The sequence below is a fragment of the Hermetia illucens genome, chromosome 2, assembly GCF_905115235.1.
Source record: "Hermetia illucens chromosome 2, iHerIll2.2.curated.20191125, whole genome shotgun sequence".
Lineage (NCBI taxonomy): Eukaryota > Metazoa > Arthropoda > Insecta > Diptera > Stratiomyidae > Hermetia > Hermetia illucens.
Genome location: NC_051850.1, coordinates 61,727,742 through 61,746,029, shown reverse-complemented (window position 1 = coordinate 61,746,029; position 18,288 = coordinate 61,727,742). Strand labels below are relative to the sequence as shown.

At 37.7% G+C, this 18,288-nt stretch overlaps 1 protein-coding gene across 2 annotated transcripts in view; it reads right to left on the bottom strand.

Annotated features, from left to right (window-relative positions):
• LOC119648976 (bifunctional 3'-phosphoadenosine 5'-phosphosulfate synthase) overlaps positions 1-18,288 on the bottom strand; it is a 59,492-nt gene that overhangs the window by 9,306 nt on the left and 31,898 nt on the right. For both annotated transcript variants that reach the window (XM_038050899.1, XM_038050898.1), the window contains exons 2-5: positions 5,036-5,150; positions 1,905-2,184; positions 1,603-1,852; positions 1,371-1,538 (exon numbers count right to left, since the gene is read on the bottom strand). In XM_038050899.1, coding sequence (XP_037906827.1) covers positions 1,371-1,538; positions 1,603-1,852; positions 1,905-2,184; positions 5,036-5,150 — 813 coding nt within the window. The remainder of the gene's footprint in view (positions 1-1,370; positions 1,539-1,602; positions 1,853-1,904; positions 2,185-5,035; positions 5,151-18,288) is intronic.

Genomic DNA, 18,288 nt, shown 5'->3' with positions numbered 1-18,288 from the left:
TACAAACTAATGTAAAGGCGCCATCAGTCGGTGAAGCACCACAATGCTGGAACTGTGGAGAAAAAGGTCACTAGGTCAAAAGGTGCTGTGTGTGCTCACCATCGATACCGCCACAAGGAGATCAATTCTGAGACCAGGTCTCGTGAAGGACCATTAATGGAACAAAGTCAGAAGGTACGTGCGAACAGCTACAGGCGAATAGACACAAAGAGAGAGTTCAACTGAGAGACATTCAACTTTGCTTCTCTGATAGCAGATATCTTAGTAGACAAGATGATTTTAATGATAACTACTCATGCAATGGGAGAGAACGACTTTTATAACAGTTTCTAACACGAAACCAATGAAACTGCGAGTTTTGATGGAATACCATCATTGCTGTGCAACCTCATTAGTGCACATTTTAATAAAAGTGATTGAGAAGCAAGAAGTCTCGGTGAAGTATTTGAATTATGTCGAAACTACCAGGAAAAGGAGACATCGTGAGAAATTGGTTACCTGTTTCTAATATCACCTATTTAGGTTCTGTCGATGTATGGGAATGCCTTGAGAGACTGAATACGCTCGGTTCTTACAATAAGATCTCGATACTCTGGGTGCAAGACTAGGTTGGGTTAGAAAGCAATGAAGCAACGGACGAACTGTTTACACCTCACCAAGAAGAACTTCCGAATCATAGTAGGAATTCTTACCGGTCACCGTATACACCAAGGGAAGCTAGAGATATCTACGGACACTGCCTGTAGGTGTGCGGAGTGTGTCGATGCACGTTCTTGGACAGCGCCCGGCAGTTATGCAAAGTAGGTCAAGGCACAAAGTTGAAAGATTTGCAGGTAGGGAATACACCAAAATTCCTAACGGTTATAGACTTGCTTGACATACTATAGTTTATAGTTACACTAAAACCAGTAAAAGGGCCACAATAGTTTTTTAAGGACACAATGCAGCTTCCCTTTAGCAGCTTAGAAGCAAATCATGGCATAACAGGTTAATGTCGTAACTCGTAAAATTGATACGTAGGACCCGATACCAATTTAATATTTTCCCAGGTGTCAATCTCAAGGCAAGCAAGGAGAAGTAGGGAAAATGGTGTAGAATATTGACAAACAGGGTTCATTGATTCAGAAAAAGAATAGGAACATTTAGTTTCGTGTGCGTTACAGGCAGTTGAAACGATGTGACGAAAAAGCAGAGGTATCAACGATTGGACACAACGTGAATCAATTTCTCCATTATTATATAAAGGTATGATACGAAAAAGTTATAAATAAAGATTAATTTAATTATAAACCAAATTATTTCATTTGGAATTCATATGAATCTGTACCCATATAAAAATATAATAGTAAGTCACATCTTTAGCAACTAACCTGTAAGTACTCTTGCTCCCGCATAAATCCTTTCAAAGGATAGGCCCATCCTTCTGATAGTATTTGAACCCATTGAAGTTCTACTTTTGTAATCTGCAATATTGGTAGAGATTTTGCTTCGTGTAAGGCGGCTAATTTACGTGCAGCTGGAACGAACAGCTCGGGTATCTAAGAGGGTGTTAACATGAAATTATGAGAAAAAAGTTGAAAGTATTGTTTGTAGAAAACTTACCTGAGTAAGATCGTGAAGATTAGGAGGTATAACATTTTCCTTCTCCAATAACTTAATGACATTGTATGTAGACTCCCAAACCGTGAAACCTTCGGTATTCACTACTAAATCAGGTTTTACAGGTTGTTCGTACTCTTGTGTGACCCCTGTAAATCCTTGAATTGAACCTTCTCTAGCCTTCTTATAAAGCCCTTTAACGTCTCTCGACTCACATACTGATAAGGGTGTATCAATAAAAATTTCGAAGAACCTAATAAAATAATAGTTTAACAATCTGCTGCAAAATTTATAGGTTATCCTACTTCAAATCCGAATCTTTATGGATTTTTCTTGCCATATCACGATCATCGCTGAATGGTGAAACGAAGCTACAAATTGCTACAACACCGCTGTCAGCAAATAATTTTGCTACTTCAGCAACTCGTCGAATGTTTTCTTCTCTATCCGTGGGAGTAAATCCCAAATTTTTATTCAAGCCTGTACGTACGTTGTCGCCATCTAGGCCATAAGCGGGAATCCCCCTAGAAACTAGAAACGCTTCTAACTCAAAAGCAATAGAAGTTTTTCCTGCGCCACTTAAACCTAAAAAAACAAACACCATAAATTAGCATAAATTAGGTATGAACTTCTTAAGACGTCAGATAAAATAATAAAACGAAGTAAAATTATTGGGCTGGTAGATAAAAAGCAGTGGGACCCACTAACATTTTTAGAGTTATATAAGTCAAGTTATATAAGATTGCTGAATATTGTATCTCTATCAGCTCTAATAAAGCTGACTGGGAAGATAAGAATTTATCCTAATGAAGTGCGCAATCAATCCTTGGATGATTTTTACTGAAATCACTTACAGAATATGCTCTAGTAGGACGAAACTGGCCCAAATGTTCGAAGTGCTACTCTTCCCGATATTTAAGACCCATATTCAACTCGCCTAGCGCTTCCAGAGGAACAGGCCTTTGTGCTACCTAGCATACCAAATAGGTTGCCCCCGTTCAACTCGTATCTATCAGAACTGAGGGAGGATGGGTACATGTGAACGAACTCATTAACTTCTTCGTTAACAGAAACTTGAAACTATCTACTCCTAAATACACAGGGACTCTTTTCATCATATGGACCAAGGAAGTAAAGATGCAGCAAGATATAGTAGTAGACAACCTATTCGCAATACTAATTACCCTAAAACCTTCCGTGTTACTTTCCACATCATGATGACATCAAATTCGCATGCTTTTACGATATGTATCATAATTAGATGAAAAGCAAGAACATTATTTTCAAAACCTTAGCTAGACGTTTCTGCACGAAGAATAAGAGCCCCATTAGTAATCTACAAAGCGGCCAGCCACGGAAGTTTCACCAACAAGTCAGCAGAATGAAGTCTTATACACCTCAATGCTCATCCTGCCAAAGAGACAAAGATGGAAATCTAATTTCCGACAGAATGAGTATATGGGAGCGATGGGTTGAGTATTTTGATGAACTGCTCAATAACCAGAATATCGGCGAGTTGGAGGTCCCGCTAACTGAAGACAACGGACAAATGCTGCCACCACCAACCATTGAAGAGACAGTCCGTACAATTCATCGGCTTAAGAACCTTACGTCGCCAGGAGCCGATGAAATTATAACCGAGCTGATTAAATATGGAGGCGACATAATTGGTTTCCCCCCAACGGGCTCATCAACTGATGCTAAGGTGTGGGATAGAGAGTCTATGCGTGATGACTGGTAAAGAAGCATTATTTACGCCAAACATAAACAGAGAGATATGACGCAGTGTAATAATTATGGAGGTATCACGTTGCTGTGTACCATCTAGAAGATTAGCTTCATACGCTCAAAACATTATTGGCCCATATCAAAGAGATCTCACTCCAGGCGAATCAGCAACAGATCAGAGAGATCTCTCTGTGGCAGGCGATGGAAAATTGTTGGAATATGGCCATCAGTTGCACCATCTTTTCATCAACTTCAAGGCCGCCTACGATAGCATAGTCAAAGTAAAACTATAAACTGTCATTCTGAAATGAAATTGATAAGACAGACCAGGTCCTGACCAATATGCGAGGTCAGATAAAAGCAGCAGGATCACTCTCTTATTCAACATCGACAATGGTCTAAGACAAGGAGATGCCTTATCGTGCATCATTTTTAACCTGGTTCTGGAGAAACTGATCCGTGATGCTAAGGTTAATGCGAGAGGCATCATCCTTTTTAAGTCCTTTGTTGACGATATCGAAATCATGAGAGAAAAAACCGAAATGTACAAACTACCTATAATACATCCAGATCGAATAGGCCTCGCGAGATTTTGGGCTGCACATTAATGTAGACAAGACGAAATATATGGTGGCAACGTTAACACCAAAAACCAAAGAGGCAATAATATGAAATGGCATTAGTCAAATAATAACAATAAAGATAGGAGACTACAACTTTGAGACTGTTGACAATATCTCCCATCTAGGGTCGAAAATCACAACCAATAACAGCTACGACGATGAAATCCAGCAGAAAAAGAAGACGTGGCAGACCCTGCCTCAGATGGAGCGATAGTGTAGGCCAGGATGCCAGACAACGTTTAGGAGTATCGAATTGGTGGACCTCGGCGTTAAACCGGAATGTCTGGAGTAACGCAGGCCTAGATCGGATACCGGTTGTTGCCCCATCAATGATGATGAAAGCGACTAGTATATCTCTAACAAAATATGCAGCTCCCATGTGGCCTCCTAATTTAAGTGAACCTGATAAACGAACATTCAGACCTGACAGAATTCCGCTCTTCACACACAAGCAGGCAGTCATCACCTTCTGATGCCATGCCCAAAAGTTTAAAAAAATAAACCAGAATAAGCTTCTCACCAAGCAGTGTTTGATACATAGAATGTTACCGACATCGTTGCTCCAACCAATCCTTAATGAATAAACTAACACTTCCTTGTTACATCTGACCCAATCTGGGGGACTTCGAAAGGGATATTTGACGGATCAACCTACAGAAGTGCCATTATTCAGCTACAACAGGAGGAAGACCCGAAGGCGAAAAAAGCCTACCCCAATTAACGATAGCTACTCATTTTTTCATTGGAAGGAGGAAGTCTTTACCTCAATTCGTACCTGTTCGAAGCGACCATCATATCCAAAATACCTGCCCAGTATGCAACGGCACCTCCCATGATGCTGACTATATCTTCAATTGCTCGGCAGCTCATACGGCACTTACCACCAAGGCATTATGGGACGACCCCATCGAGATGGTCACTTTTATTGGCCTCATTACGGAGTAGACTAGAATGGGCCCCATAAAATTAAACCTAATATAACAACAACAATATAGTATGGAGATTTTGTGTGCCGATTCATTCTGTTTCATATTTGGTAATTTAGAACCTTAGTCTATATTCAAATTAGAAATAAATTCTCTTACCTGTTAACCAAACTGTGCACCCTCTAAAACCTCTGCACAGTCCCAAATTTCTGCCTCTGATTTCTCTTGTAACATGATGTTTTTGCTCTGTGACATTCGTAGCTACTTGCATGCACTGCAAAGGAACAATTATTGTAAAAAAATTAATATGAACTTCATTAATATTACGAGTATCTAATATTGTTAAGCAACAAAGAGAGATACGTAAAAAAGATTTTAAATTTAAAGAAGTGATTTAAACGTTTGGTGTTTTTTGGAGATCACCTTGTATATTTATATAACTGATTTCATGCCATCATTAAATATATTACCGACATATGGCAGAAGAATAGCAAATCACTTCTAATCTCTTGTGAATTCCAATAAATTTTTAGAAAATTTATTAGCTATGCAGATGAAACTCCAATTCTTTTTCTGCGGTAGGCATTGCATTTAAAGATTATTTTATTTGCGCATTATATTTGCTTGCTTCCTACCGTCGAAAAGATAATACCTAAAATAGTACTTGAAAACACAAGAGAACACTTGAACTTGACTGGTATCCGACGTCAAATCACGATACAAATCCCACTGCCACCACTGAGATTTGAACCCTGATCTTCCGTTATTCGGACACCTGTGCAAGAATATTTCGTGAAAATTTCACCATGATCTGAATATTCCTTAGGTAAGTTATAAACGTTAGCTTTAGGTATGATCAATTAATTTTTCCCGTTAAGAAAAACGTTAAATACGTTTTTTTCGGAACAACATTTTTTTATGCGATGTACTTTTTATACTCAACCAATTCTCACCAAATTTTAAGTGTGACGTCTAGCGTCCTATACGCTGTTTTAGACAGATGATGTTTTCCTAGCGTCTCATAGCAAAGCCGATCTCGGGCAACTTGTTCAAAAATGAATTGATCGCTTCATGCAGCATCTGAATAAAACACAATTTTTGACTACTAATCGAAAAAGCTACTATCACTGTCAGTAAGAATGAACTGCCTAGAACTGAGCGATTTAAAGATTTAAGATCAATGTTATCAGCCATTATGAAATTGCTTCATGCATTAGCGCAACCGTAATGAAGTGGTGTTCCCGGTGTTCTTTATCGACGTCTCAAACTCAAAATGACCCTGCCACTAGCACTGTCATTCGCCTTATTGCTCTCTATGGTTCTGAGCATTGGTCGACTGTAAAAGACAATAGACAGCGTTTCTCGGTAATGGAGATGAAGATATTACATTGGACTGGTCGCGTAACACGTCTTGATCACATCCGAAGTGAGGATATGGTTGCACCAACCGTGGAAAAATTGAAGGAAGCGTCTTCGACCTTACGATCACGTAATTTGCCCTCACGTGAATTCACTTGCCAAGGTTGATCTGAACATCGAAGCCATAGGGAAAAGGCTTGATACGCTGGATATTGATTCACGCTTCGCGGCTGCATCCAAATCGGCCCTTGACAGAACAAAATGAGCGTAACCAATGAAGATAAGCCGACCCCGCTTCTGAACGGGACAAAGGCTGAAAAAGAAGATTCTACATATATAGGGCCTCGGTCAAAACCTAAAAAAGCCAGATTTTTTCACATTATTATTTTTTCGGCATAAAATTAACCGAAAAAACAAGCTTTTTACAAAGTTTTGGATACTTTTGAATGTAAATTAATAATTATTGATCGAACGATACCCACTGTTATGCCAATCATGAAGCTGTTATTTTAGTTTCAGATAGATCATTTCTACAAAATCACCAACACCGCAAAGGGGCGTATTTTCAAGATATTCTTTTTAAAGCTGCTTTTTGTTATACAAATCGCTTAAAATACAAATGTGACCCATTTTTTGAGCCTCGCAAGTAGGTTGCCTCCATAATATCCTACAGAGAAGTAATACGAAGCTAGTTGGGTTTTTGTCTCTCTAGCAACAATATGCATATGCTTTCCTGGACAGTAATTAAATAACCATCAAATAGCGAGCTAGTTAAGACCCTAACCTGGAACCTCTAGCATTTGAAAGTCGCAAACTTTCATGAACGTTCATCATTATAAGGATACTTTGAACCAATCTTGAAAGAAGAACTACTTACTTGACCGTATGGGCCAAACCCCTGAGGGCGTGTTAATAATAGAGCAGAGATGGTGGTGGATAAGTCAGTTATTAAGGCGACCATTTTCTTGTTGGTCACATTAGAAAGGGCAAATAGTAATTCACCATTCAATTACGTGATTCGTAATACCAATGGAAGAGTGTATCATAGGGTGCTCAAGATGTCCTGCAGAAAGTTGAAGCGTGGTTGTTGGTTGGCGCGTTATGATCCTCAAGGGCTTAAAGGAACCCTATATCCTAATATACTTCAGCTAAAGAGATGTCTCTGGCTTGGAAGGTATTGGGATATCTAGTGGGTAGAGTCAGTCGAGTTGCTTCTGCGATAGAGGTAATCCATATAACGAACAGTTTTTTTGGTTTAATGAGTGAAAAAGTGAGTTTCTTATTGCATTTATTCACCAAACTCTCGTAACATCAATGAATTGATATAAGTGATAAAAAGTAAGCTTAATTGATGCCTTTTTAGCGTATATTGCACCTCCATTTACGTAATAATGTTGCATGTTAAATTTAATAAAATAATGTATTGCTTTTGTTAATTTTCTCCTTCAGAATGGCTCAGGCAGCAAAGCCCGGTAGTCCACTGTTTATGGCATGAAAATTTGAATGTCAAGAATAATATCAATTTGAGAAAAGCAATCCTAGTTGTAGGCATTACTATCTCAGGACCAAACTGTAAACATCGACGAAACTCACATGGCGCAAAATTAAAATTGTTAAAATTTTTAGTGCAGAATGAGAAAAATCTTAAAACAGCATTCCTACTTTACGGATTGTGTACAAAGGAATACTGAAGAATAGCATATCAAATGAAAATATAAATATTGGACAGGTTTTGAATTTTAGAATGAAAAAATTAGAAATCATTTCAAGAGAAGCTGTTGCATGCAATCTCGCAAGACTTTCAATCGAACAGATGTAGCAAGATTTCAGAATAACCTCTTTTTACATTTTCTTCTCAACAACTTTTTTAGTTGCAAAAAAATCACTTTAGCCACACAATCCGTAGCCACTTTCGTTCACGTTGCTCCCAAGGCAGACGTGAAGCAGCGTCTGATGAGTCATACTTATGCGAGTGGGGTAGCATTGGTATCCTTGTGCTAACAACTCCTGCAGAGTGGATGTTCAATTTTATTTCTCCATAAGTAAATTCGGATAGCTGAGCGGTTAGACTACAAGACCGTCGTACGGAAGGTCATTGATGGCAGTGGGATTTGTATTGTGATTTGCTGCCGAATACCAGTCGGGTCAGCTGTGGATATGAGTCAAATAAGGGCAATAATCTCGGTGGAGCACAATGCTGACCACATTGCCTCCTATAGAGTACTGTAATCCTCTAGTGTACCGTTACGGTCTTGAATGAAGTGCCCTAACACACTTCAAGGCTCTGATCCAATTGGATTGTTGCGCCAACCATTATTATTTTTATAGACAGTTGATTAAGCATACAAATATAACTCCAGGAAATTCAAGTGTAATCACGACGAATTGCAAACTTCCTTAGGAACCGTCAGTATGTATCGTAGTGATAGATTAGAGACTCAACTATTCACGTAATTATCATACTTTTCATCCACATAATTTTAGCTAATTGCAGTCACTGACATATAAATATATGTGCATTCAAAGCATGTGATATTATCCAGTTCGATAGAAACTTACTTGACGATGACGATTTTTTTGCTGTCATTAGTTATTGATCGCGCATGTCCTAATTATGCACCACTTCTCATCTACATACAATCTACACCATCTGATCAAGATTGTATCAATTTAAGTATGGCAGGTCCCTCCACAAAGGATTCAACTCAATTTGCGACTACTATTAGACGTTACCCCGTTTGAAGAAGATAATTAATCTGTATCAAACTTACCAGAGAAAGTTTCGATTGTTATGCAATAATATATAAATATAATAACCTTGACACGCCTACATAATAGAGATGATACGTTATCAAACATGCGTGAACTCAATTGTGTTTCCAATTAAGCCACACAGTTTTTAAGCAATCCAGTATTTCACTTGTGCTTAAAGCTGTAAATTGAAATTGAAAAACTCTCTGTAAGAACTCAAACAACTCCACGACTGACGGATTTGAATACCAATAGAAAGCATCCGCAGAATCGGCTTCCTCCATTGCGAGTAAGAAATCAGCTACTATTACAACGGAATGTATATAACTCCCAGTTGAGAAGCATCCAGAAAATTCAAACGTAAGCCAGGGGAATTATAAAAAAAATTAGTTGTAACTGATGCTCCGAAAACAGATAAAAATTCGACTAGAAAACCAAAACAAGTTAAGAAAGTAGAAACATCAAAGAAGTGATTTGGGAGAGGAAAATAATGAGCCTGTGTCAAGAGTCTGAGTAGGGCTATGATCGACGTGATTGAAAAATCGAAAATGATCTTCTTCTTATTACTGCAAATTATTTGGAAAAGTCATCCCCTCATATAACACAAGAAGGAGAATATGTTTTAGTTGAGTGAATGAATGAATGAAAAACACACTAGTTCCCTCTACACTATCCCAACAGTTGGTAAACTGGAAGCAAACCAGATATTTAATATGTTAAAGGATGTGACGTCAAGTTTATACACGTATAACCAGTCAATTGCAGGTAACTGAAAACAGCTGTTGCAGCTGTGTACATAACTCAATTTCTGCGTACTCAATTCACCAACTCTTTAAGTTGGAAAGCGATCCAGGAAGATAGTACCATCTCAAGTTCGACATTTCATTTCAGTGCTTTGGGGAACTATTCAAGAAAGGAGAGTTACTGCATTATCTCGATGTCCAATCTTCCCATTTGTCCTTCAATATTGTATGATGCCCAAACAGGGCTTACAGGCTCAATTTCTCATCTAGAATTTCTTTGGGAAAAAATGTTCGTGTGTAACGAAGGTCTGGTTGGCAAAATTGAAACACCCGTTCCACTGGAGACGTCTTATATTCTGGAACATATTTTCTTGGAATGTGAATTCAGAATAAAACACAGATACTTTACCTTTCGTGGCTATATCATCCAGAAAATTATCCCCAAAGTATCGACCAAAGTCATATTCTACCTTGCTTATATTTCTGATCAACTAATTGATCATAACGAATATCATATCCTCACATCATATATTAAACTTTTCGTTCGTCTTCACTAACTCAATACCATCGGCAGAGCCAAATGCGGCTACTTCTTGTGTAAATATATTTGAGTACAGAACTATCGCATTTGTAAATAGTCCGTAATGTCTACGTATATTTAGCATATGACTACTACTAGTCACTTTAGTGTGATATTGATATTTAGTATTATATTTTGGGTTGCAATCAATGTATACGAAAAAAAAAACTTTGAGGTACTGTAACTTTATCAGTAATAGTACGATTTTGATCAAACTTGGGGATATCATTCTTCATACTATAGTCTACATTACTCTAAGATAAATTTAATGGGGGTTTCTAGTCAATTTCTGGAAAACATATAATAATATACTCTTATTAACTTAATTTGAGCAGATATCGACATAGAGAGTATTTTGAAGCCTGAACACTATGTAGAGGCAGCTTTATTGGGTTCGGTAGTTTCTGAGAATGTTTCCGTTAAAGAAATTATCACTTTCCAGCCTCCGCACCCCCGCCCTTCCAACAAATGCGAAAACTGAGACTGGCTTCGGAAATTTCTAATCGAAACTTGTTACTTGATACTCAACATGACTATATTCGGTGAAAAAAAAAATTACACCCCCCTTTTGCATTAATGAGGCCCCCCTAAAACTCAATGTAGAAAGATACAACTCACTGAGGACGTTCACAGTTCCCACCTTCCCATCAAATTTGTGTCAATCGGTATATCGGTTTCTGAGAAAGGTGCGTGTGACAGCCAGACAAACATTGAATCGATTTTAATAAAGTTTTGTTTCAAAATAAATCAATGTCAAAATAAATTTCATTTGACGAAAGCGCTCTTCTTCAGAAACCTCTCGATATTCCGCTTAACTCTGTTTGGCCGAATTGGGCGACAAAGTTGTTAAAACCGAATTTTGATGAAAACGCTAGGTGGTGGTTTTTGAAAGTTTTGTGTAAAAGAAAACATTATTAAAATCGATTTACTGTCTGTCTATCTGTCCGTCACACGCATTTTTCTCGGAGACTGTAGCAGCAATTGACACCAAATACAGTAAGTTATACCCTGTTACGTCGAATTTAAGGGGAGGTCCCCATACATACAAAAGGGGGGTGTAAATTTTCTTTCACCAACTATAGTCATGTGTGGTATTAAATAAAAAGTCTCGATTAGTAATTTTCGAAGCTGGTCTTAGTTTTGACATTTGTTGGAACGGCGACAAGTTCGGGGAGTCGAAAGTGATCATTTATTTAACGAGGCCATTTTCAGAAACTGCCCAACCGAAAGTTCTGAAAAAATCAGGAGGCTGCCACTACATGGTTGATAGACTCCGAAATATCTTCCATACTGATATCCCTTCAAATAAAGTTAATATTGGTATAATACTATAATTTTCAGTAATTGGCTGCAGAATCTTCCTTAAGTTCATCCTAGCACCACGAAAATGCAGCAATGTAGGCTATAATAAAGTGCTTGATCTTGTCAAGTTTGGTGGAAATCGCAATATTACTAACAAAGTTATAATAGGTCAAAGTTGTCACTTGTTTGGAAATTCAAGATTTTGAATGTCAATATCACCCGGAAGTGGATATTCTCAAAAAATATATGCGTATATTACGTGTTACGTACTAATGGGGCAAATTCACACGAAAATGTCTTTATGAAGGAAATACACAAAACCTTTCATACTTGAAGTGTCCGTCCTCCGGTTTCCCGACTTGTTTAAATTTATATAGTAACTTTTTGTGCACTGATGTTCTACTAGACGGAATAAAAAAATGATAGCAGTGTGCAAATCGGGTAAACTAGTTAATTGATGTGAAGGTACCGCTAGTGTGTTAAATATCTGCTACGATTATTAACAAAACTTCCATTTAGAGCGTTTGAGTAAAGTTGGGTTGATATAAATAGAAGATCCGGAAACAGTTTCCTTTTACTTTTTTTGTAATATTTTTTCCTTTACTTTAACAATGTTAGATTTTCTATTTATATATGCTACGAAATCAATATGTTATAGATATCATTATACACACTGAGGAAAACAAAGCGCTTATAACGCAAATCAGAATTTCATGTTGAAATAGCTGCCAGTCCATGCAATCTTGAGAATCGGATATTTTCCAAATTGTTGGAAGAATGTAATTGTAACAATGACTCCAAAAGCTGGAAAGGATGTATTGCAAGTAAATCATACAGACCGAGAAGCCTTCTTCCCACAATATTGAAAGTATTCGAAAAACTACTACTCCAGAAGCTACGATCAATCCTAGCAGATAGTAACGTTATACTTGATCATCAATTCGGATTTAGAAACCAGCACAATACAATAGAAGAAGTCCACCGGATCGTATCAGAAATGAACAAGGCTCTCGAAGGCGGAAGATATTGCACAGCACTACCTCTAGATGTGACGCAAACTTCGGACAAAGTTTGGCACGCAGGTCTTATTAATAAAATCAAACGACTACTCCCTGATTGTTTCCATAATCTATCGTATTTAACGAAACGCCAATTCCAGGTGAAATACAAAAATATTCTCAGTGAACAGCATAAGATCAGAGCACGAGTACCTTAGGGGAGTGTACTCGGTCCTGTACTGAACCTTATTTAGACGACTGATTTCCAGCGGTCTTAGTCTACAATTCTGAGATGTGTATCCGGTGCTCCTTGGTATTTCCCCATTGTGGATCTTTACAGTGAGACCAGGACAATAGTGGAAGAAATGTGTTCTGCTAATAAACCCTTAGACTGAAGAACCACGCTAATACAATGGCTAAACGAATTTTGCCTCATTGAAAATTCAAGCGGCTGAAAAGATTTGACGCTCTGGACTTTGTAAAGGCGTCTGCACTAGCATAGCTTTTTTTATAAAAATAAATTGATATTGAATACAGCTCCCCAAAAAATTGCGGTTTAACTAAATTTAAATTCAAGAACAAAAAAAAGTAAAAATAAAAAAGATCTATATTTTATTGCTAAGACAGAAAATTCTCAGCAATTAAAATTTAAATGTATTTAAAGCTTCGAATGTATGGTTTAAATCAAATTGTAAATATTTATTCCAAAGGAAAACGGAAGCCGGGCTTTTCGGGCATAACGGCGTGTTAGGAACTTTCTATGCGGGCTTTTCATTTCATATATATCTAAAAATACAAAATATTACATATTATAACATCATCGAGAGATAATATGTATGCATCTAAATTGATCGAACGCATCTGAATATTTCTGCTTTACTCCGTGCATAATTAATACTAATGCATAAATAACTAAAAAAGGAAAATTGAAATGTTTAGTCCCCCCCCCCCCCCCAGTTGATATGAAAAATTAGGCTAATTTTAAAAAGTACTAATTGAGACCTACATGACTATATTCTAATAAAAAAATTACGTCCCTCTTTCAAATGGCAAATTGGAATAGTTTTCAAACTGTTAAAAGTGTCTCAAGGCAGGAAGACCACCAACTTAATAAATAATCTGCTCAAACTTTCCAGGTTGATCAATAGATTGAGTAAACCTAGCCACCTGAATAATTGTTGAAATTGGTATAAGCTCCACTTTTATTTAATTTATATATTCATGATATGCCCCATAACTGAATCCATTAAGTTTCAACTTGATCCAAGCTGCTGAAGTTCTTCAAAGCAACAAATTTATAAACTTTAAGCGAATACTGTAAGAAACAGAAACTAATGAAAAGCATGTCCAAGTAGGTATATAGCGGTTCTATCTTGATAATCTGTTGGAATTCCTAAATCACATTTGACGATACTTTCACATTTAAAACCCATCTCGCAGCAGCGGCCAAATTCAAATGCTTCAAACTCTTGGCAAGTCTTTCCCTGGCACACTTCCATCTGCTGCCCTAGGCCTGCTTTATCCAAAAGCGGAGTAGAATTCACAGATTACTGCAAACGAGTACCTTCTTATTCAGCACTATGTAGCTCTACTATCTTCGTTGTTGTAATCTTCCCTTAAAAAATGCCATAATAATACAGTAGGTGGATTTGAATTAATAACGAATGGAAATCTTCTTGGAACAACTTTCAGTCCAAAGGCAACCTAGTGGAAATCGATCCAGGAATTATGATACGGGAATTTGGTCTAGCAAGATATTTCTGGTGCTATCTCAATTGAATAAAAAGGTACCATTGATGCTGGAGAAACTCTTTCTTCCTGTGAAGAATAACTTCAATAGGTGTTTGCAATTGCAAGGGAAATCGCCAAGCAATTCTCCATATCGCAACTGCGTATCCACTCCACCCTTTTAATTGATTAATCAACCTAAAAAATGGATTTTGGCTTTATTAAGTCTATTTAAGTCTATATTATTATTGGTATAAAATATTATTATTATAAATTGTCTATACCACAAACAATAAGTAATGAGGGAAAACTAAATGTCTACCCTAACCTCTTTGCCAGAAACATGCTTCAATAGTGTTAGAGCAGTTGACAAAGAATATAAACATTTTAGAAATTGAATAAATAATTAATCAGATGTAGATGCGACATAGCTGACTTATATAGAAACATTTGTTAGTAAGTTGTAAGATATGAACTTAACACTATAGATTATTGAAATGCATTTCAGAAGATAATGAAGTCTCTGTGTTCATGACTTTGTTCCCGTTTTTCATATAAATTTTCGGAAACATTTTAATATTGCACGGCCATTTATTATCCCATTTGCTTCACTCCTTTTTAACGTTTTGTGTAAAACAAAACCTTATTAAAATCGGTTTCCTGTCTGTCTCTCTGTCACACGCATTTTTCTCGGAAACGGCTATAGCGATTGACACCAAATTTGGTGCAAACGTGGGAACTATGACGCCCACGCATCCCTCCTTTTACGTCAAATTTAAGAGGGGATCCCCATTCATGCAAAAATGGGGTGCAAATTTCTTTCACCAAATATAGTCACTTGGGGTATCAAATAAAATGTCGATTAGTACCTTCCGAAGTTGTTCTTAATTTTAACATTTGTTGGAAAGGTGAGGAATGCGGAGGGACGAAAGTGATCATTTCTCATTCTCAGAAACTACCCAATTGAAAAATTTGAAAAAAATCAGGAGGCTGCCACTATATGGTGTCTAGGCTCCGAAATACCCTCCATAACGATATCTGTTATAATAAACTTAATAATTGGTTGCAAAGCCCCCCTTAAGTTCATAGCAACAACACGAAATTTTGCAGTAATGTAGGCTATAACATAGAGCATGATTTTACTAAATTGGTGGAAATCGAAATATTACTATAATAACAAAGTTAAAATAGGTCAAAGTTGTCGTTCCTTTGTAAATTCAAGACTTTGAATATGACTTGAAAGTGAATATTCTCACATAATACATGTATATATTACGTGCTGCGTACTAATGGGACAAATGCACACTCAAATGTCTTTAAAAAAGAAATACACGAAATCTTTCATACCCGATGCGTCCAGTTTCCGGTTTCCCGACATTTAAATGCGTTTTCTCCAAACCACGTTTTTCAAAACTTCTCTAAGCAAGTCGGAATACCGGAAATTCGGCGCTTCAGGTAAACGGTTTTGTGTTCATCTTATGTAAGCAACTCTCTACGCACGATTTTCCATTCGAGAGAAGAAGAATACAAAATATTCCGCAATATTCCGCCGCGACATAAATACTGTGTTCATCCTAAATAAACAAACATTGTCTGTCGCATTGAGAAATTGATCTAACGCATCTTCACGTATTTCCACTTTACTCCGTGCTGGTAACCAGGTACATACATACATGCCTATTACATAGGTTACTACCCGCGCATTAAACGTCCCCATGGACCCCGCCCTTCATATAAGTTCACTTTATATAATGATGTCATACACGCAGTCGGGTGAAATAAATTTGCCTGAAATGCGAAACTTTGACTTTCTGTAACTTTGTTAATAATAGTTGGATTGCCTTGAAACTTTTCAGAATTATGTGTTATTATTATCGCCTACGCTGATCCCAAATTTTGTATTTCTGGGATGAACTTAAGGCGAGTTTTTTGGTAAATTGTTGAAACATAGTAATATACTATTCATCATCATCAACAGCGCAACACCCGGTATCCGGTCTAGGCCTGCCTTAATAAAGAACTCCAGACATCCCGGTTTTGCGCCGAGGTCCACCAATTCGATATCCCTAAAAGTTGTCTGGCGTCCTGACCTACGAAATCGCTCCATCTTAGGCAGGGTCTGCCTCGTCTTCTGTTTCTACCATAGATATTGCCCTTATAGACTTTCCGGGTGGGATCATCCTCATCCATACGGATTAAGTGAACCGCCCACCGTAACCTATTAAGCCGGATTTTATTCACAACCGGACGGTCATGGTATCGGTCATAGATTTCGTCATTGTGTAGGCTACGGAATCGTCCATCCTCATGTAGGGGGTCAAAAATTCTTCGGAGGATTCTTCTCTCGAACGCGACCAAGAGTTCGCAATTTTTCTTGCTAAGAACCCAAATTTCCGAAGAATACATGAGGACTGGCAAGATCATAGTCTTGTACAGTAAGAGGTTTGACCCTATGGTGAGACGTTTCGAGCGGAACAGTCTTTGTAAACTGAAATAGGCTCTGTTGGCTGACAACAACCGTGCGCGGATTTCATCATCGTAGCTGTTATCGGTTGTGAGTTTCGACCCTAGATAGGAGAAATTGTCTACGGTCTCAAAGTTGTATTCTTCTATCCTTATGCTTCTTCGTGTTTGACCAGTCCGGTTTGATGATGTTGGTTGATTCGTCTTCGATGCTGACGTTGCCACCATATATAATATTAATATACTATTATTGACTTTATTTGTGCAGATATCAGAACGGGCACTTTTCATGATGGGCCAGTGCTCAACAATATTTTCGGGCTGGTTGGTTAAAGATTGTTTTGCTTCCGCATCAAAAAAGTTTTCTAATTACTAGACGACAGAAAAATCGCAAAAATATTCCCTATTAAATTTGGGGCCGACACTCTGTTCCCTTAAAAACAGACGCAGCCTTGCAAGCGAAGATAAGATGCCAGCACCTCCTTCGTTACGCACCTTCAAAAAACAACTACTAAATCTATTGCTGATCACGATATGGCCGATCTGAATATATGTTTGATGCCGATCAGTCGAAATGAAACTAACCTTGTGGTAAGCCTTGTGCTCGAACAGTGTGCTACCGATGCGATGACGAGGCAGTGATAGTTACAGAAGTCTGCAAACTTTCCACTACTGTTGTTACCGTCATCGAAACTATGTTTCCCTGTTGCAAGGTGGTGTCAGAGCCCGCCTTGATATTCAAATCATCCATCACGATCACAATGTCACCTTTAGGAAGCCTTTCATGACCTACGGGAAATTACTTATATGATAGAAAGGATCTCTTTCCACTATATCGGAAAACTCTTTTTCGATAACCTAACGTCGCAGCCGTAAGGTCAGCCCCTGTCAGAGTCGTGGTTGACGTTTCGAGTGGGTCGAGTATTTCGAAATTTACGGTTTGCTAGTCTGCAAATTTTGGTCTATCTACTTTCAAAAATCATGTCCTACTAAAGAAATTCAAAAAAGCATGAAAATTACAGTAGTTTAGAGCGCGAGTATTTCCGGCTTCGTGCAGGTACCAACCACGGAGACTGCAAAAAAAGTGATATAAATACCTACCGGTGCCAATAGTTAAGGATGCAAAATTAAAAGCTTTTTATGTCATGAGAATTAAACAAACATGTCGGGAAACCCGAAGCTGAACGCTTCAGGTATAAAAGGTTTTGTGTATTTCTTTTTTAAAGACATTTGTGTTTGATTTGTCCCATTAGTACATAGCATATATGCATATGTATATATTATGTGAGAATATCTACATTCAGGTGATATTCGTGAATTTGCAAAGAAATGACGAATTCGACCTCTTATAACTTTGTCAGTAATATTGCGAATTCCACCAAACTCGGTAGGATCATGCTATATGTTATACCCTACCCTGTTGCAAAATTTCGGGGTGCAAGAATGAACTTAAAGGGGGTTTTGCAGCCAATTACTAGAAATTATAGT